General features: G+C 44.3%; 2 protein-coding genes across 2 annotated transcripts in view; one reads left to right on the forward strand and one right to left on the reverse strand.

Moving 5' to 3' along the window:
- Positions 1-12,116, forward strand: part of NPTN (neuroplastin) — a 44,911-nt gene extending 32,795 nt beyond the window's left edge. Inside the window, exons 6-10 of the mRNA XM_085514913.1 lie at positions 400-533; positions 1,545-1,818; positions 9,678-9,699; positions 10,161-10,234; positions 10,646-12,116. Coding sequence (XP_085371039.1) covers positions 400-533; positions 1,545-1,818; positions 9,678-9,699; positions 10,161-10,221 — 491 coding nt within the window. The 3' untranslated portion in view covers positions 10,222-10,234; positions 10,646-12,116. The remainder of the gene's footprint in view (positions 1-399; positions 534-1,544; positions 1,819-9,677; positions 9,700-10,160; positions 10,235-10,645) is intronic.
- On the reverse strand, positions 10,735-26,217 carry REC114 (REC114 meiotic recombination protein). Its single transcript, XM_085515039.1, has 6 exons — positions 26,020-26,217; positions 25,261-25,350; positions 17,672-17,755; positions 14,379-14,573; positions 13,200-13,268; positions 10,735-11,985 (listed from the first exon to the last, which is right to left on the reverse strand). Exons 1-6 carry the CDS (start codon positions 26,200-26,202, stop codon positions 11,824-11,826), a joined length of 783 nt encoding a protein of 260 aa, XP_085371165.1. The 5' UTR covers positions 26,203-26,217; the 3' UTR covers positions 10,735-11,823.
- Between the last annotated feature and the right edge of the window lie 759 nt (positions 26,218-26,976).

The following is a 26,976-nucleotide window of genomic DNA, read 5'->3' on the forward strand; positions in this document are numbered from 1 at the left end:
TGTTAAGACAGAATCGGTGCGGAGCTCTGACACAGCGGGCAGGTTGTAACCAGAATCCCCTACAGGTCTGTTTCAAAGCTGAAGATCCCCACAGATCCAAGGGGAGATGAGTGTTCCTGCACTGGGGAGTGGTGCAGCCATCTCAGTTTTGTGGGGTTTTGGCACGTCATTGAGTTTTGGTGTTGACGCTTCTGCCTGAAGGATATTCCTGCTGTTGTTCACATGAGATGCTGGTTGGGTAGATGTTGGAATAAGCTTTCTTTCCTTAAGGTGGGCTTGGTGTGGGAAAGGCAGCAGCTCCCAGGGAGCTCATCTCTTGTTCTCTGTTCAGAGCAGCTTAAAGTAATTACCTTCTCAGTAAGCACCCTGTGAACGCAGAGGTTTTGTTTTCTTCTGTAGCTGTCCCTGACATCACCGGCCACAAGCGAAGTGAGAATAAAAACGAGGGGCAGGAGGCGCTCATGTACTGCAAGTCCGTGGGCTTCCCGCATCCTGAGTGGGTGTGGCGCAAGAAGGTCAACGGAGTGTTTGAGGTAAGAGGCTGGGGGTCTTGGCATGCCTAGGCGGCATGTTTTATCCTTCCAAGGCCCCTTAATAAGGAATGGAACCACCACCTCGCATTTGCCTATGTTCTTTTTCAGTTTTACTGTTGGGCTTTTGAGACCTAATGCAAGAGTTTGGCCGTTAGCCCTGTTCAGTGGTCATATTTCTCCAGTGTGGCAAGCGAACTGGTGAGCTAGAATTCTGATCAGCAATTGGGATAACAGAAGGGAAGCTGGAGTCCTTCAGCCTGTTTTTGTTAGAGTATGACCAGCTGGAAAGCTAATCATTTGCTCAACAGATTGAAAAGAAATATTAAGCAGGTGGTAACGTGAGTTGATTGTTCACTGTTAAGTGGGAGCTTAATTTTTCATGAGGCAGTGCAGTGTGACCGGTCCAGTGCTGCGAGTCACCAGAGACCCGGGTGCTCTACAGGCTTCCTCACATGCTTTCGTTCTATTGAAGGTATCTGATAAATTCATCCACAGATAACTCTCAGGAAGGTCAAACTTCTGCACTTTGTCTTTAAACGTATCAAGTCTGGAAGCCTTTTGTTCAAATGTAGGAACCATATGAGGCCTCGCGTTTCCTGTCCTTCAAATGCTCCTAAAGTTTGGCATTTTTAACTGCCTTGTCCCCAAATCTGTGAGTAGTACGTGTGGAAACAACGCAAATGCAAGATTTTAGTATGTCCACCATATCTTAACTAACCTGTGCTGTGTGTGTGATGACCACTGCTGGTATTTCCTGGTTGCTGTTGTTAAAGCAGGATAAAATACAGCACGTCAGTCAAGCTGATGTGGTTGTGTGTGTGTGTTTGAAGCACGGTTCATTTTAGGGAGAGATACAGAATGGACACTGGTAGCGGGCTCTTCTGTGGTGTCGACTTCTTTGCCAGAGTCCATTATGATCCTTCTGGTTTCCGTGACACAGAAATGAAAATCCTTGGCATCAGAACTCACTGGAGCTCTCTCTCTTCTCTTCCACCTCTCTTCTCTTATCAGGACATCAACAACTCTTCTGGAAGATTTTTTATTTCAAATAAAGACAACTACACTGAGCTCAGCATCACAAACCTGCAGATCAATGAGGATCCCGGCGAGTACCAGTGCAATGCAACCAACCAGATCGGCTCCACGTCCGTCACAACCATCCTGCGTGTCCGCAGCCATTTGGCTCCTCTCTGGCCCTTCCTGGGGATCCTGGCAGAAATTTTTATCCTCGTTTTCATCATAGTTATTTATGAGAAAAGGAAGCGGCCAGACGAAGTCCCAGACGGTAAGTGTGCTCAAAGCCGCTTGTGAGAGAAGGAAAAAAACAAGCGAAGCAAACTCATGGAAGCAGAACAGAGTGGGTCTTTGTGGCAGGAAGGATCATCAGCACAGTTCTTTCAGCTCTGAGCTCTTTGCCTTCATCTGTTCACTCTCCAAATATTAAACCCAGTAAGTGGAGAGGGGCCCCCAAACCTTGGACTGTGGGATGGGAGGGGAATTATTACAGTATTTGTAAAGTGTTTTGTTGCACAAAGTGGCTCTAGTGCCCCTGTCTCTTTCTCGCTGTAGTGGCCATGAAGTCTTACATGTCAGTCCCACAGAGCATGGGGCAGCATGGGAGACATGGAAACGCTCTGATCCCTGGTGATGCCTGGGTCAGACACCGGGCAGGTTTTGGGAGGAAAAATGACACAGTGAGGGACTGGGACCACAGGTGTTTCAAAAAAAAGTCACATTTTCAGTGGGGTGGGTGGGGAGGTGGGAGGTGGGGCTCTTATTTTATAGCGTGTAACCGAATTAATAATGTATTTAAGGAATGCTCTGGAAAACAACTAATATCCACTGAGTTGTATTTTCTTAAGATTAGCTTATTAGGTTTGGTAACAGTGATTAGCTGCAACTTCTTTGTGTACCAAACAGCCTGTTTTGTATTTTGAGCTTCTTCTGCATGTCTTCCTTGGGGAAAACGGGGCAGTTTGAAGCTAAAATGAGTATTTGAAAGAACCTCTGACAAAAATGCTTTAAAGTGACACCTAGTTGCTTACGACAGTGTTTATCAAGAAAACTTTCTGAGGAATCCTTGTGAGAAACAGCTGGTAATGCCATCTTGCTTGCTGTAGGAACGTGACGTGTCCAAAAGAAGGAGCAGGTGCTGCAGTGGGGAACACGCTGAGTCAGTGCGGGGAAGCACTGAGTCATTGGGCTTTTCCTGGGTTGGACAAGCCCTGCAGCACCACAGATAGCTTCCAAAGGCAGCTGTGCTGTAGCTTGTGCAGCAGTGACTCGCTGTTGGGTTGCACAAGGGCTCAGGAACAGCACAGCACGACGTTTGCCTTTTGGGATGAAAACAGCTGCTGAAACATTGATCTGCTTGTCAAGCTTGGGAAAAACAACGTCACTGTTCCCAAGTTGCGTTTTAGCGAATGGAAAAAGAAATCTTACAAATTATAAACATTGATTCTTTGGCTGAGGCTTGGATCACTTCCATAGCTGATAAAAATGTTCTTAAATAAGTGCATACCTAGAGGAAAGTAGCTTTTGATCTTAACCACCTTGGTGGCATTTACTAACTTCTTACAGAGCATGCATTGAAACTGTTCCCAGGTGTGTAGCCAGCAGCATTTAAACCGTGTAGTGCATGTACCTCTGCTACTAACAGCTTTGTGGTTGCTGGGGGGTTTCTGTGGCCAGCAGTCTGTCCTCAGAGCAACTTAACCAGCCCAGAAAACTTGATGTGTATTTTGGAGGCATTTAAATGTCCTCACATGCATCTCTCCTCTTGCTCAGCCATTTTGCCCTGATTTTGGTGTCAGGATGGTTGGGGAGAATCCTGACACATTTTTTGGTAGCTGTTGATAGTTCCCTGTGTTTCTCAAACTGACACTTGGATAAGTTTCACTGTGACTGAAACAAAGCATCAACAATTACAAATTAATATGGAAATCCTTGTTGTAAGCAGCATAAACTGGCCTTAATCCAGTAAAAATTGGCTTTGTCTTGACCAGATTGCAATGCAATGAACGTGTTAGGGCAATTAAGCCTCACTAAGAGGTGAAGCATGCACGGGGGTTTGTTACCTCAGGGGCTCAGTTCTGGGGCTGAAGTTTTCCTGGCTGGTCTGGCTGCTCTCCGGATGCCTGAAGAATTCCAGGCTCATCATCTCTGATGGAGGTGTCCCAGATGATGGGCCAGGTAACTGAGGTCACTGACTTTGCTTGCTCAGTTGGCTGTTACTTGAAAGGCAGCTCAGCTGGAGTCCTGGAGAGTGATGATGCTCTGGGGTACCCATCTGTTTTCTCTGCCCACTTTCTTGAAGGACAAAATTCATTGCTGAATGCCACTGTTTATCTGTTAGGTTTGCTTGGATGGAGAGAGAAAATCGGCATAAAAATCTCAATTAAAAAGCTAATCCTGAGTCCTGCATTTGCTTGGGCAGTCCTGCACTTCAATGCATTTGAAGCATTCTCTGATACTGTAGTGGGAAACGCCCTACAAGTCAGGGCTTTTTATGACTGCCTGTGTGAGAAATCATTGATAGTCAGCTGATTTCCACACTTGGAGAATATCTGAAGTAAAACACTCATGTCACTTACTTTAAATACATAGTTATGAAATGCCAAAGTTAATGTTTGAATGCAGTGGTGCTGTCTGTAATTGGAACTCGGCGTTTCCAAGCCGGTACGTCTGCCTCTGCGTGCTGTAGTGAGCAGCGGCAGTACTGCCAAGGAGCAGCTGATGGGGTGCCTAGCACAGTATGAATTAGGTGCTTGTCTGAACGACACATTACGTAGCATAAATATAATTTGGCAGCTGCTCTGGTCTCTTTTCCTTTCTCTCAGTTTCCAAATGTTAGTTCTTCCCAGAAAGGGGATATCTCCTGTGTCCAGCTGGGCTTTTCACTGAGAGAATCTTCTGATTTGGTTGGTCCCCTTCTCTTCCTTCTGCAGCAGTGACTTATTCATAGTACTCTTAATGTGTTAAGAGGTTACAGTTTTGGAGAAAAGCAGTGATGAAAACCAGCACATTCCTCTAAATAAGGGAAAATTAAAACAAGTCTGGATGCTGTGCCCCAAAAGGCTTAGGATAACTGATGCTGAGCAGAAGCACCTAGTTCTTGGTGGGGGTGAGGCTGCTTGGAGAATAACATTCTCTCTGTCCCAGAAGATGCCTGGGGTGCTTTCCAGAGCTCTTGGGAATTATACCCATCCAGCCCAAATAGAATTCAACGGAATTAATTCCTTCATCACTGTGTTCCACAGACTCAAAGTTACCTGTATACCATGCATACCTGCCTCAGGTGGGTATGGTGCTGGGCGCCTGGTGACACCTGAGGCACTTCTCAACTTACAGCTCAACTGCACCATGAGGCTGCTCAGGTTTCAGAGCCATGCAGGAGCTGTGGCCATCATAAGCACTGCCATGCTCCAGGAGGACAGTCCTTTAACTTTGGCATTTCCTGACTGCAGTTTTTGCATGACCCTTGCTTCTTCTGTTTGGTTTAATTGCTTTTTATGCCACAGAACAGGGCTGCTCAGTAGCTCTTTTGCTGATATTTCCTCCTTCACATAATTCAGATGTCTGTTTCCTTGGATGCTGCTGTATGGCAGGAAAAGATCTGTGCGGTGCAGAGGTGGCAGTAGTGGGCACCCAGGGCAGCTCTGTGCCCACGTGCCTGCGGATGGGGGGCTTTTCTGTCCTCGTGGGAGGAGGGGTGGCTGCAGTCAGCATCTCGCATTCAAATTATGTGCTGCAAGGAGGAACAGATGGGAAACTGTGCTTGAATTTCTGCCTCACTTCTGAATGAGGGTTTTGACCTGCTTTGTGCAAGGCAAAGCGACACAGACCATGTGCCGTTTCTGGAGAGCAGCTAGGTTTGGTACCGTTGGGGGGGTGGGTGACACGCAGCTTCCAGGGGCTTTTTGTGCTGAGAGCTGCATGACCGTGGCATGCCGAGGCCAGAGGTGCTGGCATTCACTGCATGCACATGGGACCATGCACAGTGGGGATCGTCCCAGCAGGGGACTGCTGATGCATTTTGCTCAGCTTGCAAGTTGCTTGGACTTCCTTTGGGAATCAAAGGGAGTAAATAGCTTTTTCTTCCTCTGTGGTATAGCGTAAGCTTCTTATAGATGATAGATGTAGTGATCGGCCACTGTGACCTCCCTGTAGTGCATCAAACTTGCTTAAAGAAAGTGCTTTTTCTTGTGGTTGGATCAAATTAGCCTACAGTTAGCAAAGATGCTGTTGTAAAGGGTGTGTTCTGGGGTAAGTAGAAAGTAAAAACTCCTTGGCTACATTCCCCTGCAGGAATGTAAACAGTTTTTACTTGAAAATCCATACTCTGCATACTCCTTAGTCCAAAGCCATAAGGTACCTGGGTTGCAATACATGCTTTTCCATTTCTCCCTTCACATTTGCCAGCTTGATGCAAAGACTTTCCATAAATACATTTCTGCTCTGGCTGTGCAGGAGTTCCATCCACATCCCCACATTCTTTCTAATACTCATTTTTTTTTCCTTGACTTTCCCTGTTCCTGCTATTACTGTAAGTAACTGAAAGAACAAAATGTTTTCACTGACACAGTTTACCTTGTAAGAAGTTAATTTTTGTTTTTGCCTGTTACCCGCACTTTTCTCTCCCACACTTAAAGTTCACCAAGGGAGAAAATGATCAGGCACACTGTGAAGCTGCGGCTATAAACCATACCTAAAAGCAAGCACTGTTGTATCGTAGCAGTTATCAGAGAACGTGGCTTCCACGGGCCTTGGTACTGATTTGTTAGTGCTGGTATAGGAGCAGAAGTCCTCGGGTTTGATGTAAGTGACCTTGGCCAGAGAGTCGTCTTTGCCTTCTGCTTCATTCCATCTCAGAGCAACTGCTAAACCTTTATTGGTTTATTCTATGGAGCAGGATGGGGGTTCCCCTGTTCCCCATGTCTTATGGCTTCCTTCCAGCACTCCTGTAATTAATGAAGGAAAAGGGAAGCCTGTTAATCCAAGCCTGATGTTCAGGGCTTCATTTTAATTTGGACAGACCCATCCAAATTCTTACAAATGTCCTTAAAAAGTTGTCAAAGCATGGCCCAGTTTCCTCTTCCTGGAAAGCAAAATCTTTAGCTGGTTAAAATATAAGACTTCACAGCAACTTCTGTAGTAGTTCTGACAAATTGCTTTGCAAGCTGTGGATGTCGTACTGTAAGAAGTCATATGGCAGATGCTGGCTCCTCCTTACCTGCGCTCGAGCAGGAATTGACCATGGCTCTGTGCTTCAGTAATGCTGCAGCTCGTGGTTGGCAAGGTGGGTCCTGGTCTTGTGCCATAGTGAGGAGTGTTGTGAAGGGTGGCCCCGCACAATGTATGGCCGCTTCCCAGCCTGCGGGTTGTGTTCCAGGCACTCAGTACAAGAGGGGGCTACAGCTGATCTGTTTGTAGATCATTGTAGAGCTGTAACGTCCAGAGATCTTGCCTGGAAGAGTTGGTTACGCTCCGTACACCATGTGCTAAAGATAGTAGCAATTCTTCCAGTTCAGAAATCTGCTATTTCAGGGCAACGCTAAGCAGATAATCGCTATACCTACCTTAAGCTTTATTATGTAAACAGTGATCTGTTGGACTCTGTAGATCCCCTCCCCAAGTGAAAAACCAATTCCTGACGAATGAAGGAGGCTTCATTTAGTCAGCTGTGAAATGACTGTTTCACCTGGCAGCATTTCAGGAGCCCTGCAGCTGCGGGATGGAATGAAGCAGCACATTGGAGGCATGTTCTCAATGGCCAAGGGTTTTAAATGCGACTGGGTTAGTGACATCGGGCTCTAGGGCAGCTCTTCTGGCATAAAGGTTTTTGAGTTATATTGATATTTGTCGGTTACTATGACTTCTTTTTTTTTTTTTCCCCCTTCAATTGCATCATACCCTTAAAAAATGGTGGTAAGTGAGAGATCTGCATGCTTTGGAGTTTGTTTAATCTCCGCTTCAGTCTACACAATGCACAAGTCATGATGTTAACACTTTTTCTTACGACTTCTTCATTCACATTCACAACTAATTTGGATTTCAGTTTGCTGTTTTTAATCTATTTTATTTAACCTGATTTTGTACTTCTTCTTCCTGTTGTTCTGTTGCCCCCTGATTTCGCTTAGGTTTCGACCTCTGTCTGTACTGTACTGGGGATGCTTTTTCAGCAGTGATATGAATGACTGGGGTTGTAACTAACACATAAACAAGTTTTCCTCGGTCCCATGTAGGTGATAGAAGGGAATGGGGCATGTGGTGGCCTTATACGTAACCATAAGTATCCTGATAGGCGTTTTGTTGGGTCTTTGTCAGGGAAACTCTTTGCTGGCAGCCGTTACAGATGTGAATTACGATTTTTTTTTTAACACGCCATCAGAAATGCACATCTAAATATCCTCACCAAGAAGATCAAATGGTTATTTCATAGCAAAAGAAGACATGTATCCTAACAGTGCAGCTTGCTGTCGCTGAAGTTCAGCGAAACAAACTCTCAAAGATATCACTTAGGCTTGTAGAAAGCTGAGCTGAGGGTCTGAAGACGGACAGGCAGCAGTAGTGGAGGGTCTGAAGACGGACAGGCAGCAGTAGTGCTACAGCGTGGGCTGGGGGCGAAGGGCTTGCTGTCCGTGCCAGGCTCCCTGCACCAGCCTGATTGAAATCTTTTGTGAATCAAAAGATGCTGGTGGAAGGAGCCTCTAGATTCACTCCGCTGTGCTTTGTGTTCCAGTACCTGATGTGTCTCTGTATATCTCCACTGTATATACAACAGCACATTGATGTCTGGTTGTCCTTACTAGTCCTAGTTCTCACTGTATCTTGTCCGATAGTGTACTGTTGCTGGTAATGGACCTCTGTGGACACTGGTGTGTCGCTAGTATGTTCTTTTTGGCTGTAAAGCTCTTGGTTTGTGGTTAGTTCCTTATTTTTGTTGAAATATTTTTTCGTTCTGGTCACTGTCCGTGCTAGCGGTGGCTTTGCCTATCCGTTGCCTTGAAGGTACAGGTGGAGTAATGTCCCGCTTGACAGACATTACTCCTGGCGTGTGCTCATGCGGATGCCCACACTGTTCAGACCGTAACTTCCATAACTGCTTCATGTGCACCAAGCCCCTTGTGGAATCCTGCTGAGAGTTTCTAAAGGCTTCAGTGAAAAATCCCCCCAGCAGGAGGTGACTGTGGGATGCTAAAACAGCAGGTGGTGAATTGGTGCCCCAAAATATACTTCTACAGGAGCGTTACCCTGACTCTCTGGATTTACTTTGTACTGCTGTTTAAATGCACTTCTGTCTTCTGTACTGCAGACTGGGGAAAAGATAAGGTCTCCTTTAATTTGAAGAATGTTCAATTGGCCACGAAAGAGCTAATGCCAAACATTGGCAGACGTTTTGTTTGTCCAATTCTTAAAAGAGAGCGTTTTCCTTTGGCCTCTGACCAGGAGGCTCAGGCAGAACAAGGCTGTCAGTCTCCTCTAGCTGAAGCCTGTGTCTGGAGGTGTTGCAGCACCGGGGTTTGTCCTGGCAGTGGGAGCTGCGCACCCTTCAGACTGCTATCCCAGGGCTGAATGCAGGATATTGGAATCGAGTTCCAAACCTTCAATCTCCTCCTAACCCGGTCTGCTCCAATTAGATTTTGAGAAAAATGGGAATAGGCTGTATCATCCATGGTGGGAGATGAGCATATGGCATATATACCCTGTTGTGTGTATGCCGATAACGAACCGCCTGCAGTTGAAGGATGGCTTAAAAAATGAATCCCAGAAAACAAACAGCAGGATTTTACAACTGAAACGTTGGTTTGTCTTCTCATCTATTTTTATAAGATTGAACCACTGGAACTTGGGGACAGGATGAGTCTGACCATGTTGCAACAATCTGTCCGCTACAGTTGCAGTTCTTCATGACCAGCATTCAAAGTGTTAACTAAAACCATTGAAGCGACATACCTGCCATTAAAACTCAAATCCTGAAAATAACTCCATGAATCTTTGCACTACCGAGCGGAATGGCCTTTAATGCTGTAGATAGATTGGTTTGCTGTTTGCAGTTTAGCTGGCATGCCGTACAGACACTGACTCTCTCTCTTCTTTTCTTCCTTTGTGTTCCCCTGGATTGCACCTGAACTCTTGCTGCAGATGATGAACCAGCTGGGCCAATGTAAGTGTGCTTTAAGGGGAAAAATCATTGCTAGGTTTAATCTGCAGGTTTGCAGTGCTCTAAGAGACATGTTCTGTGTGATGTTGATGCTCTAATATGGATCAGTGTGCCCCGTATTGTATCGCTGAGTAAAAGCAATAATATAAAACACAAAAAAGCATTCCTTGAAGCCTCTGTGTTGATCTCTGCCCTGTGTTTTGGCCAAAAGGCACAAAAAAACCCACCTAAGTTGGGCTTGGATCGCTGGTACTTGGGGTTGGTGGCTGCTGGGTTTGTTGTCAGGTAGCCATGCAGTAAAGAGAGCTGCAGTCTGCCAGGTTCTTACTCAACAAAGCAAATATTGTTTGAAGGAGTTGGGGTGAGGGACGAATGGAATGCTGTGTAACTGACTATGTACAAACCTTCCTACGCTTTGGTCGGTGTTGGTCAATCTTTTATCCTTTTGTGCTTTCTTTCCCCAGGAAAACCAATTCTACAAACAATCATAAAGATAAAAACTTACGCCAGAGAAACACAAATTAAAAATGCTTATCATGTAAGTATGACTTGCACACATCTCAGAAACGCGCAGACTAAAGTCCTCCTTTTTCTGTCATGGTTTGGATGTGTAAACTTAACTGGTTCCATGTGCTAAAGTTACGGCTGCTCAGAGGATGGCGTGTGCCTTCCTGGCATGCTTCAGAGCGCTGGGGGGTATCGAAGATGAGATACGTAGGCAATGTAATGATTCCTAGCTTCCTAGCTCTACGTAATCGCTACCATCGCTAATAAAAAAGAACTCCCCTAATTCCTCCTTAAAGTCTGGGAGCTAACATTGGTCGGAAAGCCTCCATCTCCGTTTAAGACCGCGTTGGATGTTAAGCGCTTTGTTGACGTACTGTTGTGGCATGCGATGTTGGAAATGCTGTCAGGCATTGACTAGCACCTTTTCTCATTTCTTTTTTAGAGCTTTAAGTTTCTGAGAGACTGATGGCAATATGACCTGCTAAATTTAAGGGTTGGAACTCTTGGTTCTAGAACTCCAGTTCTGTCTGATTTTTCTTTTTTCTTTTTCTTTTTTTTTTTCCTTCCTTTTCAAGTGAGCAACAAAATATGACTGTCTAAAGCATGCCTTATTTAGCCTCTCCTGCAAGGATGACCTAGTCAGATAAACTTTAATACCGCTTCAGTGTAGAAGGTGTAAACTATTTTGGGCTTGATGTGCTGTGAATGTTGCTTATTTTATTTTTTTCCCCTCCTTACTATATTTAAACATTAGAAGTAGTAAATTGGATCACGCATGCGCCATTTTTTACTTACCGTAGCTGTTAAATTGGCAAAGCTCAAAAACGCACTGCTGCCATCTAGTGATATTTTTTGTAAAGTACGGCGAGACTGACAAATATATACAGTATATATTTATATTTGGGGGGAGGAGAAAAACCAAAATCCAGTATAATCGTGTTTCATTTTGAAGCTGCTGATGTTCATTCCTTACTGTACGTCTGGTAGATGAGAGGGGTGATGCTGTTCTGGTGCATAGAGAAGGAATTCTAAGTTGAAATATATCTTAAGGGCTTAACCTATATAGAGAAACTCGGGTGTCCTGCGGTCAGCCTTCAGAAGCCGGAACAGTTGGACAAGGTGGTGGTGAAATGCAGTTGAAACGAAAACAAAACTTCAGTTTATAAATATATATATATGATTGCTTTTTAAGTGATTTTTTTTTTTTTTTGTTAACTCATGTAAATTCTCGAATCCTTTTGCACTGATGTGTTCAACATATTCTTGTACATTCAATTCAGGCAAACTTTTATAAGTTTTTTTTTGTTTGTTTAACTGAAACGTTACGGCATGGTGATATTCTATGCAACTAGTTATCTTCAGTTTGACACTGTAACTTCTCATGATTTAAAGATTGTAGAAATAGACCTAACAGGGTTCTCATGATGTGCGTAACTGTAGATGCATGAACTTGTGTTCTGTGTATTTGTTGAAGTGCAATGATGTATAAAACAAAACAAAACAAAAAAAGTGGATTCACCTGTTTTTAAAAATAAAACACTGACAAAAACGTGTGAGACTTCCACATATTTAATGGCATGTCAGCTACGCTGCGTACCTTGGAGCGGCGTTGCACGCGGCTCAGCCTTCCGTCAGCTTTTTCAGTTCCTTCTCCACGTCCTCCACAAAGGCTGGGAAGTGCTGGTCCATCAGGCATAAGCGGATGAAGGGTCCCAGGTCTCGTGCGCTCCACGCTGAATGCCGGTACACCAGGGGCAGCTCCAACTCGTGACTTAGCACAGACTGCAAAGGAACAACACAGCTGTTGCACTGATCTCGTACAGACAAGGTAGCGCCACGTGGGTTTTGTAACGATGCAGCTACGTCAGGTTTTTCCTTCGGCATTTAATAAAGATGCATCTGCCTTGTTATTACACCGCTTGAATACTTTCAGTCCTGTATGACTTACATATGGAATGCCTCTCTCATATCTAACTTCAATTCCAGCAGAGCTGCCAGTGCAGGAGTTACCTCAGAAATGTCAGTTTCCTGGGTAATGTGGTTCCCAGTCAGTGCATTCTGTGCAAGAGAAAAGGATCCTGTGCAAAGGGTGTGTGTGCAGTGCCATGAGGTGTGTAGATGCAGCTGGAGGTGAGTGGTCACTGTGTTATGGAGGGGTCTGCCGTTGGGTTAATGGGCTTTGGATGCCCAGTGTGGCTTCAGCAATGGGGCATCCTCCTGTGGGCCTCCTCCTGTGGGCAGCTCAGGACTGCTGTTGGCTCCTCCAGCTTGCATTGCTTGAACATTGAGCGAGCAAGGGCAGGCAGACTGTGCTGACGTGTAGAATACAGCTGTGTCTGCGTGCACTGAAAAGGACCCCTCCTACTTTTAGTAATGGTAGTGATTCACACAGAAGTCCTGCTGTTTGTTGTCCTGGCTCATGTTGTTGTCTCTGAAAATGCTTCTAAAAAACACTGCTGGAGAGAATACCTGAGATTGAAGCTCCTGCCACCTTCTGGGGGTGGCGGAAATGGGGAAATGCAGCTCCAGAGTGTTCTAGAGCAGCAGTGGGATGGGTGTCTCCAAAGCTGAACTGCGGAAAGAAGCTTAGCCCTGAATGAACTTTCCAATTCCAGGGCATGGGAGATCTCAGCTCACAGCACAGTTGTGTTAAGCTGAATAAAAAGTGTACAAGGGCAAGTAGTGGATGATGTGTAAAACCGTATCGAGGAGCCTTGTGGGAGGGAGTTTTCTAGTGACTCAAGGGAGAAATGGATTACAGCACGTGGCAAATGAAAGCCTCATGGGCAGAAAGCTGTGCTCAGAAGCGGGGATAATGCACCCACCTTACACAGGACTGAAGAATGGCGGGTTTTAGTTTTGTTGGTACAGATAGTAGCCCTGATGGCATCCTGCTGTTCAATGAAGACACTTGCAGGTGTTTATAGCACGAAACAGCTTTCTCTGCACCTGAGTTTCACTTGCAGGACCCAAACTATTTGATCTTTCCTTGTTACCTGTGCTAGCTGCATTGTGGATCTTCTTTCTCCAAAGTTTGTGAAGGAATCTGGCAGAGGCTCATCTGCCTAGAAAACATCAAATGCAAATACGGGTTTGTTACCAAGAAGAGTGTGAGCGCGTGCAGGAAGGGAAGCAGTTTCATTTAGAGAAACTAAGGGATGAGTGTGCTCAGCTACCTTGAGCAGTAAAAAGGCATCTCTTTTTATGGAACCTGAAAGCATATCTGTTAAAGTCTTTAAAAATGAAAGATGGGGAACAACGGGCCTGGAACCAAACTGTCATATCTAAGGCAAGGCAACTTGTAAACTACTTGCTGGAACTAACTTTAAATAAACACGTGAACGCTCCCCAGGAGCATCCTCTGTCACCTCCCAGGGGTTACACCACTGAAAAGATGGTTTGGGGTGGCAGTTCATCTTAGGAGTGAGGTTTTCAGTCACTTCTGGAGCGATGCTGTTAGCATGACTACTGGTGTTCAACAGTATTCTGCCATTAAATACTTCCTTCTGTTATTTTAACTCATCAGGAAATGAGTGAAATCTAAAGCACAGAGAAATCAGCAGTATATTCAACAGCCCTCCTCCAGTTTTCTCTACCAAATATTGTTTCCACTGTCCAGCAATAGGATTTTTCCTGTATTTTCTTGAAAATGATGAAGCTGAAAACTTTGCTGTTCCCATTACTGTTGATATATCATCACACAGCTGAGAGGTTTCCTGGCTGAGTTAGCTACAGCAGTGCTTTTCAGAGCTGGTGTTGAGATCCTCTGAATACCCAGGAGTGTGTATTTAAGAATTAGGCATCCTCAGAAGCACTATCTGCCTCTGTTACCTTAAATCTTTGCTGTGGGGAGGAGAAACATCATTTTCCTACCCTGAAATCACTTCTAAATGTGTCAGGTTAGCTAAAACGGATGTGATGACTGTATTTACAGTTAATAAAACTGCAAAGGAGTGGGTAAATACAAAAAAAAGAGCATTTAAGTCACAGTTACTTAAATGGCTCTGACTGTTTCTATAAGCAGCACAATTCAGCTGGAAAGCTGCAAGGTGGTTCCCAACTTGGCAAGATAAAAGCCATGTTTAAGCACTGTTCTGTTAACCTTTTTTCAGGCTTCTTAAGCAGGAATATGATAGCCAGCTTCTGTCACTGCCTCCCAGAACGGCTGTACTTACTACATGTAGAGCTGATGTATTTTGTTCGGTATCCTCAACTTGGCTGTGACTGTAACAGAGGTTCTGGCTTAGTTCATCAGCCTCGTGAACTGGCACATACTCTGTGAGTTTCTGGACGCAGCTGCAGCAGTGCTCCAGCGTCTGCTCTTCTGAATCCCCACCAAACTGAACCCGGAACATGCGGCATTCGTTCTGCTGAAAAATCAGGGAGAAATTAATTTAACTGCTCATCCATCCACTCAACGTATTTTGATTTAATTAAAACCTCTATTAGATATAGTTAGATAGAAGCTGATTAATTCTTGGATCACTGCTCCATCTTAAAGACAAAGAAACAAGTTTTCCTTGCTGTATCTTTATTATCTCAGCAGCTGAACGAGAATATAATCCCCAGTCTGAAAGCCAGCAAAAATAGAGAAAATGGCAAGCAAACAGGGTCACCTGTCAACTAATTAAAGGTCTGTCCAAGAGAATGTGCATTGCTGTGTTTGCAGCAAGGTTTAAGGTCTTATTGTTGCTGGAAATAGTATCTTTTAAGGGTGCACCAGTTCTGACCAGTTACTGGTAAAAGAAAATGAGACGACTCTAAAGCAAGCACAGGTCATCTGGCATCTGAGCTAAGAGTTCTGGGAACTACCAAATGGATTTAGGATTTATGTCACCATGAGCATCAGACCCAGCCTCACCCACCCAGCGAACCCATGCGCAGCTAAGCATAAATTCAGTGCAGCGTTACGGCTGAGTGCTGTTCTTTGAACCAAGTTAATGCAGATAAGGAGTGAAAAACAGTGAAATGCTTCAGCATAAGTACTGCACCAATGGAAGGCTACTCTGTAATCAGCTCCCTGAAATCATTCCCTTTAAACTCTCGTGCTGAGGAACAGCCTTAGCCTGTGCTCTAACAGTGATGCTGACTGACGTTCAGAGTGGCTTGGTGCACTGTCCTCCACACAAAATGGCAGACGCACACACACACAGTCTTCCTGTTTAGTAGAGAATGGCACCAAGTACTAAAAACAAAGCAGCTGGGCAAAACTGACCCCGGTGTAAGTTGTGGTACTGAACAATAGTATTGTTTAAAATGCATGAAGAGCCTGTTGGGCACAGTAACTGTCCTGATCACATTCAGCTGTAAGGCTGATAGATACCGAATGCTCTTGTTTGTAGGTTGTATTTCTTGGACTTAGTTTGGTCTTGAAATTGCAAATATAAAATACATTTTAGGTAGCAGGAAAAGAGCGACTGCTGCAGTTCATGTGAGCCCTCAGCTTTCTTCAGATTTCAAGTTTCATTTCCTCCCATTAATGAAGGAGTCATCTGAGTCAAGAAAAGGTAACTGAGAACTGACCTGTGGATGGATATACGCCAGGAAGGTCAGTTCTCATTAACATGAGAAAACGGTAACTTGCTTCTAAATTTGAATTCTTTTTGAAGGCTTTAAAAGAAGACCATTGTTAGTTGCCTCTACAGCCCCCAGGTTATGAACAGAAGACTTTGTGAACTTGTTTTTTTTCCCTTCATGGAAAGATGCTAGCATGCACCTGATAGATACGGCTTCATAATTACATACGTATGTGAATATGCATGTATTCCATGGAACGAGGTTCCCAGCAGTACATCTGAAAGGTAAATCCTTTGCTTATCTTGAATATAAGTATGTTAAGTTTCTCAAAGTTTAGGAATGCTGTCGGCCAGCTGAGAGCCCTACTGAACAAGTACTTGTAAGAAACCAGCAAGCATCACTGAAAACTTAGTACTAATAACTACAAATGACTAATGAAGTCAGGCTGAAAGAGAGGAGCTCAGGGTGAGACAGAAATCATAATGCAATGCTAATCTGCATGTGTCCTGTAGTTGTTTTGTGCCCTCAAATATAGGAGGAGGTGTTTGAAAACACTGCTTGCTTTCACTGTTTAAATGCCTTCTGCTTCCTCTTGTACAATTCTTGTCCTTCTTTAGGTTTTCCAGGGCTGAGACAACCCTCTGCACAGCGTGGCTTCCCTCCTGTATTTGTGTTACTTGTTTTTTTTAACACTTTTTTGAACAATAGCACAGAATCTGCATACACTGACAGCACTTATGGGTTTGTTTCAGCTCTAATTTAGGGTACAAACTAGAGAAACTGTATGACAGGACCATTGCAATACCATTAAGTCCACTTTAAGTCATGAGAATTTATGGCAAGTAAACATTCAGACGCAGTGCATTCATTGAAGACAACATTAATATTCCTTGTTTCCTGAAAGCTTTCCCTTGGATATTTGTTGGAGCCCCGGAATCACAGTGTTGTTGGCTTTGTTTCTTGTGAGATGCAGCAGAGTCCCTTAGTGCTGCGCTGAGGAGGCGGTTCTGTTCGCTGTGAAGGAAACTGATCATCTTCTGATTCATCAGAGCTAATTATTCTGCAACAGCTCAACAGTCTTCTTTGGTACTGTACATTTCATAACAATAATCTGAGAAAAACCAGACAGCAAAAGTGTTTTGGGTTCAGGCAAACATAACCCATGAATTCAAAACAGCTGAAGGTACCTATTTTTGTATTTCTTAGTGCCACTGCTTGTCTAGGCTCATTCTGAAACAGGGAGAGCCCTTAGCTTGCAGTTAGCAAGGCATCCCCCTCTGCAAACAATACTGTTTGGTTTGTAACCTGTGTAAAAAAATAGCTGTGCATCTGTCAGAGAAGATACCAGGTAAAAGATGCAAAGAGAAAAGGACTTCTTACAGTTTTCATCTATCCTGGATATTGCTGTGTGCAATTACAATAACCTGCTGTGAACCTCTTACAGGAGTTCCTGTCAGGGGGGGAATGCCAGAACAACTTGGAGCACTTGTTTTCATGCCTTCATAGTTCTGTGAATGATTCAAAGAGTTCGTAGTGGTCTCTAGCAGCCACCAAGCTTATCTCTTTCCAAAACTCCTGTTTCTAACCTAACAGTGAATTCCCTCACCAGGTAAAGAGAGTTAAACTGGATGCAGTTGTTTGGGCTGAAACATGTTCAGGTTGGGAGATGGATTCCAAAAGAAATACTAGCCTAGCTGTCCTAGCAGCTAACTCTGAGGCTGAAAGCCTCGTGGAACAGCGGGTACAAAAGACCTGAACTTAATTTGATCCAGGTTTGTTTCATACCTAAAGTAAAACAACAAAGAAGAGCAAAGAAAAAAACACCGGCACCTTTAATTTATCCACACAGTTTATGTGATCTCATAGTTCCTGGTTTAATTTATCTAGTATTAAGAAACATCAGCCAGCCAGAACTGATAGCAATTAGAAATAGTGCATTGTAACTCCCTACCTTTGACTGAGCATGAAGCAGCAGGCAGTCTGCTCGTCTTGCAATCCTTAACCACTTCTGGGAATCAATTAATGAGAAGCCCTCCTGAAACAAAGCAGAGCACAAACTACTTGCACAGCAAACTCACTGTGCTCCAAAGTACACGCTCAAACGATGCGATATAATGCAAACCCTAATGAAGATGACTGTCGTCTCAGTACAGACATTTTTGTATCTATCAAACAAGTGTCAATAAGTAATTTTTACCACACTGAATTAAATTGGAATCGGTAGCTCCAGTAACAACTGTCATGGCACATTCTAATTTCCATATATATTTAGCGTGCACGTTATGAAAGTGACCTTGAGATGCACAATGAGCCCAGCCAAAGCAGAGCTTCCAACTCTCCTCCCAAAGCCCGTGAAGTTGCTGGAGAAGGCAGCAGAGGGCAGGCAACCCCGACTAATGGGACAGCGTGCATTTACCCGAGGGCCAGGCAGGCATTTCTTCAGATGGGATCCAGGTAAACAAGCAGCAGCTTGGATAACTTGGTATTTTTATACTCCAGTTCCATTCACTGCCCTTCTCTACAAATGCGGCAGACCGCTCAGCAGCACAAGGACTTATTTCCCTCATTTCAAGCTGTAAAAGTTGAGTATGTTTCACACCGAAGGGGATATCTACATTCTCTAAACATATTGGTCCGTTCGGAGCTGCTCGCTCTGGTTAAGCAGCTGGGCTGAGTCCTGGACAACCAAACCACCCAGGAAAGAATGTGAGTTGGAGCAGGGCTGTGTCCTACCCACTGCCCCGTCCCCCAGTGCCATTGGAGAAGCAGTTCTGATACTACCCTTTCACTAGGCCACTTGCTTCAGCTCCCAGCTGCTCCCACTTAGTCTGTCCATTTCAGCCACTTACTGCTTGAGATGCACACGGTCTGTTTGTTTACATGTAGCTGTTCCCATAGTAAGCCTATTTTTATAGCATTTTTCCTTTCTCCGTAAGACATACGTAGAACAAATGTTTTCTCCTTAAAATAATCACCATTTTCATAGAGATCATAAAAAGCAGCTCATGTTTAACTTTCCTACCAATTACTTCACTGATGTTTCCCAGGTTGTCCTTTGTTTATATGCCCTGTTTCTGAGGTAAAGCAAGCTGGAAAAATAAACAGCATTTAGCATTATTTATGTGTACCTAATTATTCAACTCCAAATTTAATTAACTGCAATTGAATTTTCTTCAAGTTTAATTAACTAAATGAAGGACAAAACAGAAAGAGCTTCCTTTCCTCTTGCACATCTGGGTGACTGTATATTGCCAAGCAGGAAAAAGCCTAAAAATAGTTGAAACAAATAGGAAAATTCAGTGCGTGACTTGAGCAGTACAACAGAGCTGATTTGGTGCAGGCAAGCTAACAGCACAAGAAGAGGGGCTGTTCTGGCTAAACTCAGTTGCACACAACTACTCAGATTGGGCTCCACCATTAAATCCCTTATGCTGGTAACTGGATCAGCTTTAAATCCACTGTTGATGTGTGCACAGAGAAACAAGTACTACCAGCAGCTCCATGATGCCATCCTGCGCATGCGCAGAACAAAGCAGCGGGCAGGCAACACCAATACCTGCTTTGCATTCAGAGTGGAGCACAGCTGAGCAGCATTGGTGCGAGCAAAGACAGATGGCAGCAGGAGATTAATTGGGAACTGAGACAGAAAGGCGAGGTAAAATTGGGCAGGAACAAAAGACTTCAGTGTTTGCAGTCTGAAGATAGAAGTGGCAGTAATTTTCTAAGTTTGATGTTTAGTTTTCAGTTGTGCATATACTCCTTAATGTCATTCTCCGGGGTCATGCTTGTATGAACGCTGCATAAAGGAAAACAATTTCATGCATCTGTGACAAAAATCGAAGCCCCTCTGAGGGTGGATCCTGAGAAAAAATAAATGACAGCAAAAAAACAAAGCAAGACATTTCCCAGGCATTTTGGGAACAGGATGAAACGTGACCACATCACCCAAGAGGCGGAGAAGCCAATAATGCTGGTGCAGATTGACATCCAAATAGTCCTGTCATTAACTGGGAAAGACTTCTGTTCTGATTTGACATTTCAGCATTCATGAAGTTGCTGGATAACGAGGCCCTTGTTCTGTGGTGCAAGGTATTGCTTCTTGTTAGCACTATTCTGTCATCTAGAAACCCCTGAGTGCTGAGCAACATGTGAGCACGGCTAGAAAACTGCTTTATTTTTTTCGTTAATGACCATGAAATGAAATGAAATTTCTTTAATGACCATCTGAATTCCAACCTAAATCCAGAAGGTGTGAATATTAAACTCCAAACGTAACTCAATTCAAGCCCCTGTTATTAAGACTCACTAGAGTCTATTCAGACTAAGTAGAGTTGCAGAATCTGAAGATGCCTTCCTTACTTCTGCATCTGTCTCTGTGATCTAAATACTGCCACAGTGTCCCTGGGTAACTCCACACATAGCAGAAGCCCTGTGCTTTGCAGGCTGTGTGTAACACAGATCTTACCTGCTGTAAGCATCAGCCACATCTTCAGAATACTGAATAGGAAGTGGAAAGGGGAAAAGGCCAAAAAGTCGTAGCAGACAGACTGCAAGCTAAGGAGGAATAAAAGGATGTTAAGCTCTGTTATCTCTCTGCGTGCAATTTCTTCACCCCCAGTCTCTTAGAAGCCAGATTTTGAATGCTGCTGTTAACCAAATACCAGCACACACCTGAGATAACCGTGCACAGGGGACTCAGTAAGTGACGAATGTCCTTTGCCAAAGCACTGGGTGCAGGAGCACTCACTGCCAGGCATTCACTTTCTACCAAGAGCTCCCATAGACGCATACATGCCCCTGAAGGAGCAAACAACGAAACTAAAACCCTAACTCAGGACAAACCTGGATACATTTCCAAGTTAGAACTTGAAAAAAAATATATACCTTGTTAAAGCAACACTTTATCTTAAACTCTAACTACAGGTGAATTTGCTTAGTAGAATAAAGGCCAAAAGAATAGTACAGATCAGAACCCCTTGAAATTAATTATCACTGCTAGTCATCACTGTACAACAGGAATGCATCATTATAGCAAGTATAAACGGGGAAACTAATGTACAAAGACATTCAGCTTATCCAAAATGAACATGTCAACAGGATATGTTGAAATAAGCTGACATTTAAGTTTGGTACCTCAGTTTCAGGCACTCCAAAGAACATCAGAATGGCTGCTGAACACTTGCCTAATTCATGAGGTTAGAAGCTACTGCAACCTGTGAACTGTTCACTTACTGGAAGTCAGGAGGAGACCAGGAAGGCTCTAAGGACACTTAACATACAGTTCCAAAGATCAGGTCGCAAATCAATTACTCTGGATTCATTTTATCCTATTAAATAAGCCCTTGTCACAGTTTCAATTTGTTTCATTTGTAGGGTACTAATAATTCTAGCGCTGGAATTAATTGCATCCAATAAAGCACTGAAGTAAAATGTTCACGATGTGTGATTTGAAGGAAGGACAGGAAATAAAGTATACAACTGTGCAGCATACGCTGAACACAGTGTGTCCTCAGAGCATGGCCAGAAACTGCTGGAGAGGCTGCGGAGGTATTCCTGTTAAAATTCCATTGCCTACAGTGTGCAGGAATGAGATTTTCCTACCCTAAGATACACCATCTGTTAGGCAACACTGCAAAAACAGCTCCTATAAATATGTTATGAGATTTAATTCTGAATGAAATACTGAAAATCACGAACAACCCCCCGCTTTGATATACATTAGGCACAATGGATTTTTATCTTCCAGGCTGCAAAGTTTCATTTACCCTCCTCTACATCCCATCTGGTTGATCACAGGTAGTCATTTCTGGATGTGTCATTACAGAATATTTAAAACAGCCTTGAAAACATTCCCATTCCTTGAAAGTCTTCTCATTCCAGTAAATAATTCAGTTTCTTTGGGCAACTGATGGAAAAGCTGGACTTGCACACAATCACTTTTGCCAGCAGCTTGGACTTGCTTTGATCAGCAGTTCCAGAGCGTTTTCAGGTACTGAAGTTATGATGTCAAAACAACAGCACCTGTAAGACTGCTGTACGTATTAAAGCTGTTATACGTGAACATTTTGTAACTGCTTTAGAAACGTTCTTCTTACAGACAGATCGGTGTCACCTGGCTCCAAATAGCTGCTTTTTTTTTTTTAAAGATAAAATTTTTTAACACTCCTGCTTTAAGAAAGCAGTAAGGACTGCAAGAACACAAGGATAAACATTTAAGAGGAAGATATGTTGATGTAAAGTCAGGAACTCCTGAGTGTTCTTCTCCAAATGGATGAGCTTAATTCAGCCATTGCTGAAGTACACATTTCCATTTGTGAACTGTTTTTCACCTCAGTTTCCTGCAAATGGAGATGTACTGAAAGTTTTCCATAAATGGACCTGATCAGCACCGAGTCCAATGAACGCTGACATTTACTGCAGAAGAATGACAAAAGAGCATTTCTATATGAAAGACAAAGCCTGAAATCAACACTTTTCAGTATGAAAGTGATTCTATTTTTCCTAGACTTTTAAAAGGATCCACCCACAGTCTCACTAACATAACCAAGAACTCGCTGGCTGCTAAAAAGGTTCATTTTGGCTTTTATAAAACACGCCACTGAAGAACAGATGTACTCTGACTTTTCTTAAAGAAAACAGAAGGTACAAAACAAACCAGCATGAATCCATTATCGCACCGATTTTTGTATGTTCCAATTTTACACTAGAAGAGGTGAGAATGTATCATACTACGGTATTGTCCATTTTAAAATATTGATCACTTTTGTCATAAATGATTGATTAAAACTGGATTGAAGGGTGACCTCTTTGTGGACTACAGCTCCCTCACAAGGGGGACTGGAGAGGCAGGTTCTACTCTCCTCTCTCTGGTGTCCAGTGACAGAACCCAAGGGAGGAAGGAAGCTGGCTGTCAGGATCAGGTTCTTCACCAGGGGATAGTTGGGCACTGGAACGAGCTCCCCAGGGCAGTGGGCACAGCTCCAAGCTGCTGCAGAATAAGAAGCATGTGGACAAGTCTCAGACAGGTAATCTGGTTTTTGGGTGGCTCTGTGTAGAGCCAGGACTTGGGCTCGATGATCTTTATGGGTCCCTTCCAACTCAGGATATCCTATGGTTCTTTTTTAACCTGTTACTTAGGTTCGTGTTGAGTCTCTTGGAGTTGGACAAGGTTTCATTTACTGCTGTGATTAGATTAAACAAATAAATTGGGAACATTCACTGTATAATGAATTCTTGAATTTAAAAGATTCCGTTCATTCTTGGATTACCACTAGAGGCCTTACAGATATAAAGACATAGAGCTACAATAACCATTGTCTGGTTACCTCAAAACCAGGAACCTGTAGTACATCAGAAGGTCTGAAAAGCAGGGATTAGAAGATGGATCAGAAGACTTGGTATCAACAATTTTTAAAGGATGTCGTTACTACATAGCATGAAACAGTTCTTTAAGCACAAAGGGAAATTGCTTCAAAATAAAAGAGAGGAGACATTGGCACAGGTTGCCCAGAGAGGCAGTGGTGCCCCATCCCTGCAGACCCCAGGGTCAGGCTGGGGGGCTCTAAGCACCTGATGTGCTGTGGGTGTCCCTGTGCATTGCAGGAGGTTGGACTGGACCTTTATTGGTGCCTTCCAACTCAAACAATTCTGTAATTTCCATCAGAGGGAATTTCAGTGCAAGCAAGGCAGCATGTATGTGTTGCTGAACACCTTGTCCTTGAAAAGGAAATACTCAGCAGCCCATGGGAGTAAGTAGAAATGAACACACACCTTAAAAATCTCAGCTGCGTACTTCCCACAATTGCAGAACTCTATCAAACTTGATATGTTCCCTCTGGAGCAAAACTTGTGAATTTCATATTGTCCTGTGTGACAAAATGTCCATTATAATGGACCCCCAGTGAGAAGATGTGGTCTGTGACAGATTCAGAGGAGATCTATGTATTTAGCCATGCAAAGCCTGTTTAAATGTTGTGGCAGGTTTCTGACAACAGCTGGGAGCTGGAGCCTACAGGGAGATAGCACCAGTGAGATTAACCACTTCTACAGTCTGCTTATTTCTACAGCAACAACAGAGACCGCAGAACGTGGCAATTTTCTTGTTACACTGCATCTCAACAAGATCTTTGTGTAATCTCACCAGCAGCCTGTGCAGTTCCAGCTTGAGTGATACTGAAATGACCCTGAATTTCTAGTGTCCCTGTGTGCTACCTGAATAAAACTGTTCAGAGATTTGGTAATGCTCACACATACTGTGATAGCAATGCTGTTATCAGCTTCTGGCCCACAGCATTGCTGCCTGTGCTGGTTGACGATAGTCACTGCTTTACTGAATAGATTCCATAGTCTGGTCTTCACAGACTGACAGGATGCCTGTGGATTGGGATTGTCCTAAGCACAAGAATTTTATCACAGCACATTAGTCCTGCATGGCACTGAGGAAAGGTTTTTAAATGCATACATTACCAATTTTGTACACTGTCTTTGCCAGGTGTAGTCTTCAAAGTGCTACAGCTCTTCTTACTTCAGTTGCCTCTGTATTAACCATCTATACATTCAATTACTCCTTATTCACTGAATCCTAGAATATCCTGAGTTGAAAGGGACCCATAAGGACCACTGAGTCCAACTACTGACTCCACACAACATCAACACTCAAAATATGCTGAAATATCTTTCATTTTTACCTTATCCAAAAACATTCAATGTGTCTTTCTTAACTGTGTAAACCAAACGCCGTGTCTGGCCCAAAGGGCATCCAGACACCTCCTTGTTATCTCATTCATCACCTATTTCATACACTTAACACACCCAAAAGTAAAGGATACCTTGACATTTTAAACTGAATCTTGAAATCTGGAATATCTACATGGGACACTCCCTCCGTGCTTTTATTCTTTAAGTATAAGACTTCTTAAGAGGCACAGCAAAAACTAAGTTCTAACCTTATACATACTCACTTACACGTTCTATTTAAAAATACATATATTTAGTAGTACAGCATTTTCTGTTGGCTCATCATGACCTTCTAGTATTTTTAACAGCCAATTCCTATTTATTTGCTATTTATGTATATGTATATTCCTATATGTTTGCTGTCATCACTGAGTACTGATGTTCTGCACCACAAAGTGGATACCACCTTCCAGGACAGGCTTCTCTGCTGCGGGGAATGGAGTAATCTCAGCATCAAACCAATTCCTTCAAGGTGAGTTGTTCAATGGTATCTTCACTGTTAGTGAACAGTCCTACTGAAGCACAGAATTGATTGACACAATCTGATGTTGTTATTTTGCCTCCCAAGGATGTAAGAGGGATGTTAGGCTACTCAACATCAAAAGCAACCAAACAAAAACATGCTATGTGATAAATCAAATTATCAGCACCAGAATACTAACAGGTGGCTGGCAAGAAACTAGCTGGAGCAGATGGCAAATCTTCCAAAAAGTTGTATTTTTATCCCTTTCTTAAGAGTATATTGTTTTTCTTAGGCTGAAGGATTACACTGGACAAAAAGAAGTGATAGCATTTAGCACTTACCAGTACTGTTCTTCCTTGGGAAATAAAGAAATGGCCAGAAACAACAATGGTAAGGATAAGATGACCAGACTCCTCATTTGATTCAAAAACCTTTAGAAAGATTGACAAAGTAAAGACACAGCCTTTTAAGTGCAGAATAAGATGCTTCTGAGTGCAAAACGAAAGGTTTCCGAATCTGTTGCCAGCAGTCAGGGGAAAAGCTGAGAGACCTGGGACTGCTGAGTTTGGAGGAGGCTGGAGGGGGGTCTGATCAGTGCTTAACAATACTTAAAGTGTGGGAGACAAGTGGATGGGGCCAAGCTCTTTGTGGTAGTGTGCAATGGCAGGACAAGGGGCAGTGGGCATGGACTTGAACATAGAAGTTTCATATAATATTCTTTGTGTGACAGAGCACAGGCTGCCCAGAGGGGAGGTGTGGAGGAGGTGTCCGTCATCTGGATATGTTCAAAATCCACCTGGGCACACTCCAATGTAACACACTGCAGGGAATCTGCTTTAGCAGGGGTTGGACTGAATAGTGTACAGTGGTCCTTTCCAACCCCCAGTACAACACAGAGGGGCATGGGTGGAAGCACTGAGATGTAACAGGGCAGCACACGAGGGTGGCTCTGTGCCTTAGGGCTCACTGTAGGTGCCCGCTGTGCCCCCGCTGTGGCCGTTTTATGCACAACCACCCTCCAAACCCCTCAGGACTCAGGACAGCAGCGCGGACACCCAGCCCGTCCTCACACACAGGGGCGGCCTCCCCCACACCGTCACCTGCCAGGAGCGATCGCTTCGCTCCCCGTCCTCCTTGTCCGTCGGGGACAGGAAGCGGCCGTAGCGCTTCAGGGGCCACGTCGTGGCGCTGGCGAGGAGGGAGGAGCTGCCCGCCCCGCTCGGCTGCTCGGAGGCTCCATCCACCTGCGAACTGCAGCGCGAACCAGCCCTGCAGGCCGCCATGTGTGAGGAGACACTGACAGACGACAGGGAGAGGAGTGGCGGGCAGTGAGTCCAAAGCTGGGCGGGAAGCAGGAGCCAATAGGAGGGAAGAAAAAGCGCGCGGTGGTTCTCCTCCACCAATCAGCGCGCAGCACAGAAACGAGAGCCAATCCGGCAGCGTGCTCGGGCTCGTGCAGGTCTCTACACAGCGGGCGGGAACGAGCCGTGGTGCTGGTGCTCCTCAGTGTCATGGCGCTGCCTTGCGATGCTGCCGCCTTCCCTTGGAGGGCACCAGGTTTTGGAAGGGAGGCTGTTGCCTATGTCCCAATAACTGGATTGCCGTCATGCAATGCACCGGATTGCAGTTGTACCCATGCTTGTGTAACGCCGTGGAACTTTCTGGTTGTGCTGAGGGAGAGCAGCATAGCCTGAGCCCCGTGCACAGCCGCCATTTTGTGGGCTGTGGGGCTGCTGTGTGGTGTGGACATGGCGGCTGTGGCCCCCTGAGCTCAATGCAACGTCACCCTGGGCAACCTGATCTAGTAAAGGTGTATGTTTGGTGGCCCTGCCAGGCAGGGGGTTGGAACTACGTCATCCTTGAGGTCCCTTCCAGCCCGGGTCATTCTGTGATTCTGTGTGGAAGCCGACCACAGTATCAACACCCATCTTCCTTCAGGTGAAGTATATCCTCAACACCTCATGATGGTTTTCCTAAGCTTTAGGGTACCTTTTTCAGCCCTTGGCTCAGTGCGGTGCTGTCTTTGGTTTGCAGGATTAACACAGTGCTTCTGTGGC

The sequence above is a fragment of the Coturnix japonica genome, chromosome 14, assembly GCF_054131305.1.
Source record: "Coturnix japonica strain WE chromosome 14, WE-NBRP24, whole genome shotgun sequence".
Classification (NCBI taxonomy): domain Eukaryota; kingdom Metazoa; phylum Chordata; class Aves; order Galliformes; family Phasianidae; genus Coturnix; species Coturnix japonica.

Bases quoted from the DNA above. Each gene is read 5' to 3' on its own strand.
- REC114 (XM_085515039.1), bottom strand. From the start codon at position 26,202: ATGGCGGCCTGCAGGGCTGGTTCGCGCTGCAGTTCGCAGGTGGATGGA. The intron at 13,269-14,378 runs GTAAGTACAGCC...GATGTTTTCTAG, and splicing joins ATACATCAGCTCTACATGTA to GCAGATGAGCCTCTGCCAGA. The intron at 11,986-13,199 runs GTAACAAGGAAA...GTTCCTTTGCAG, and splicing joins CCACAATGCAGCTAGCACAG to TCTGTGCTAAGTCACGAGTT.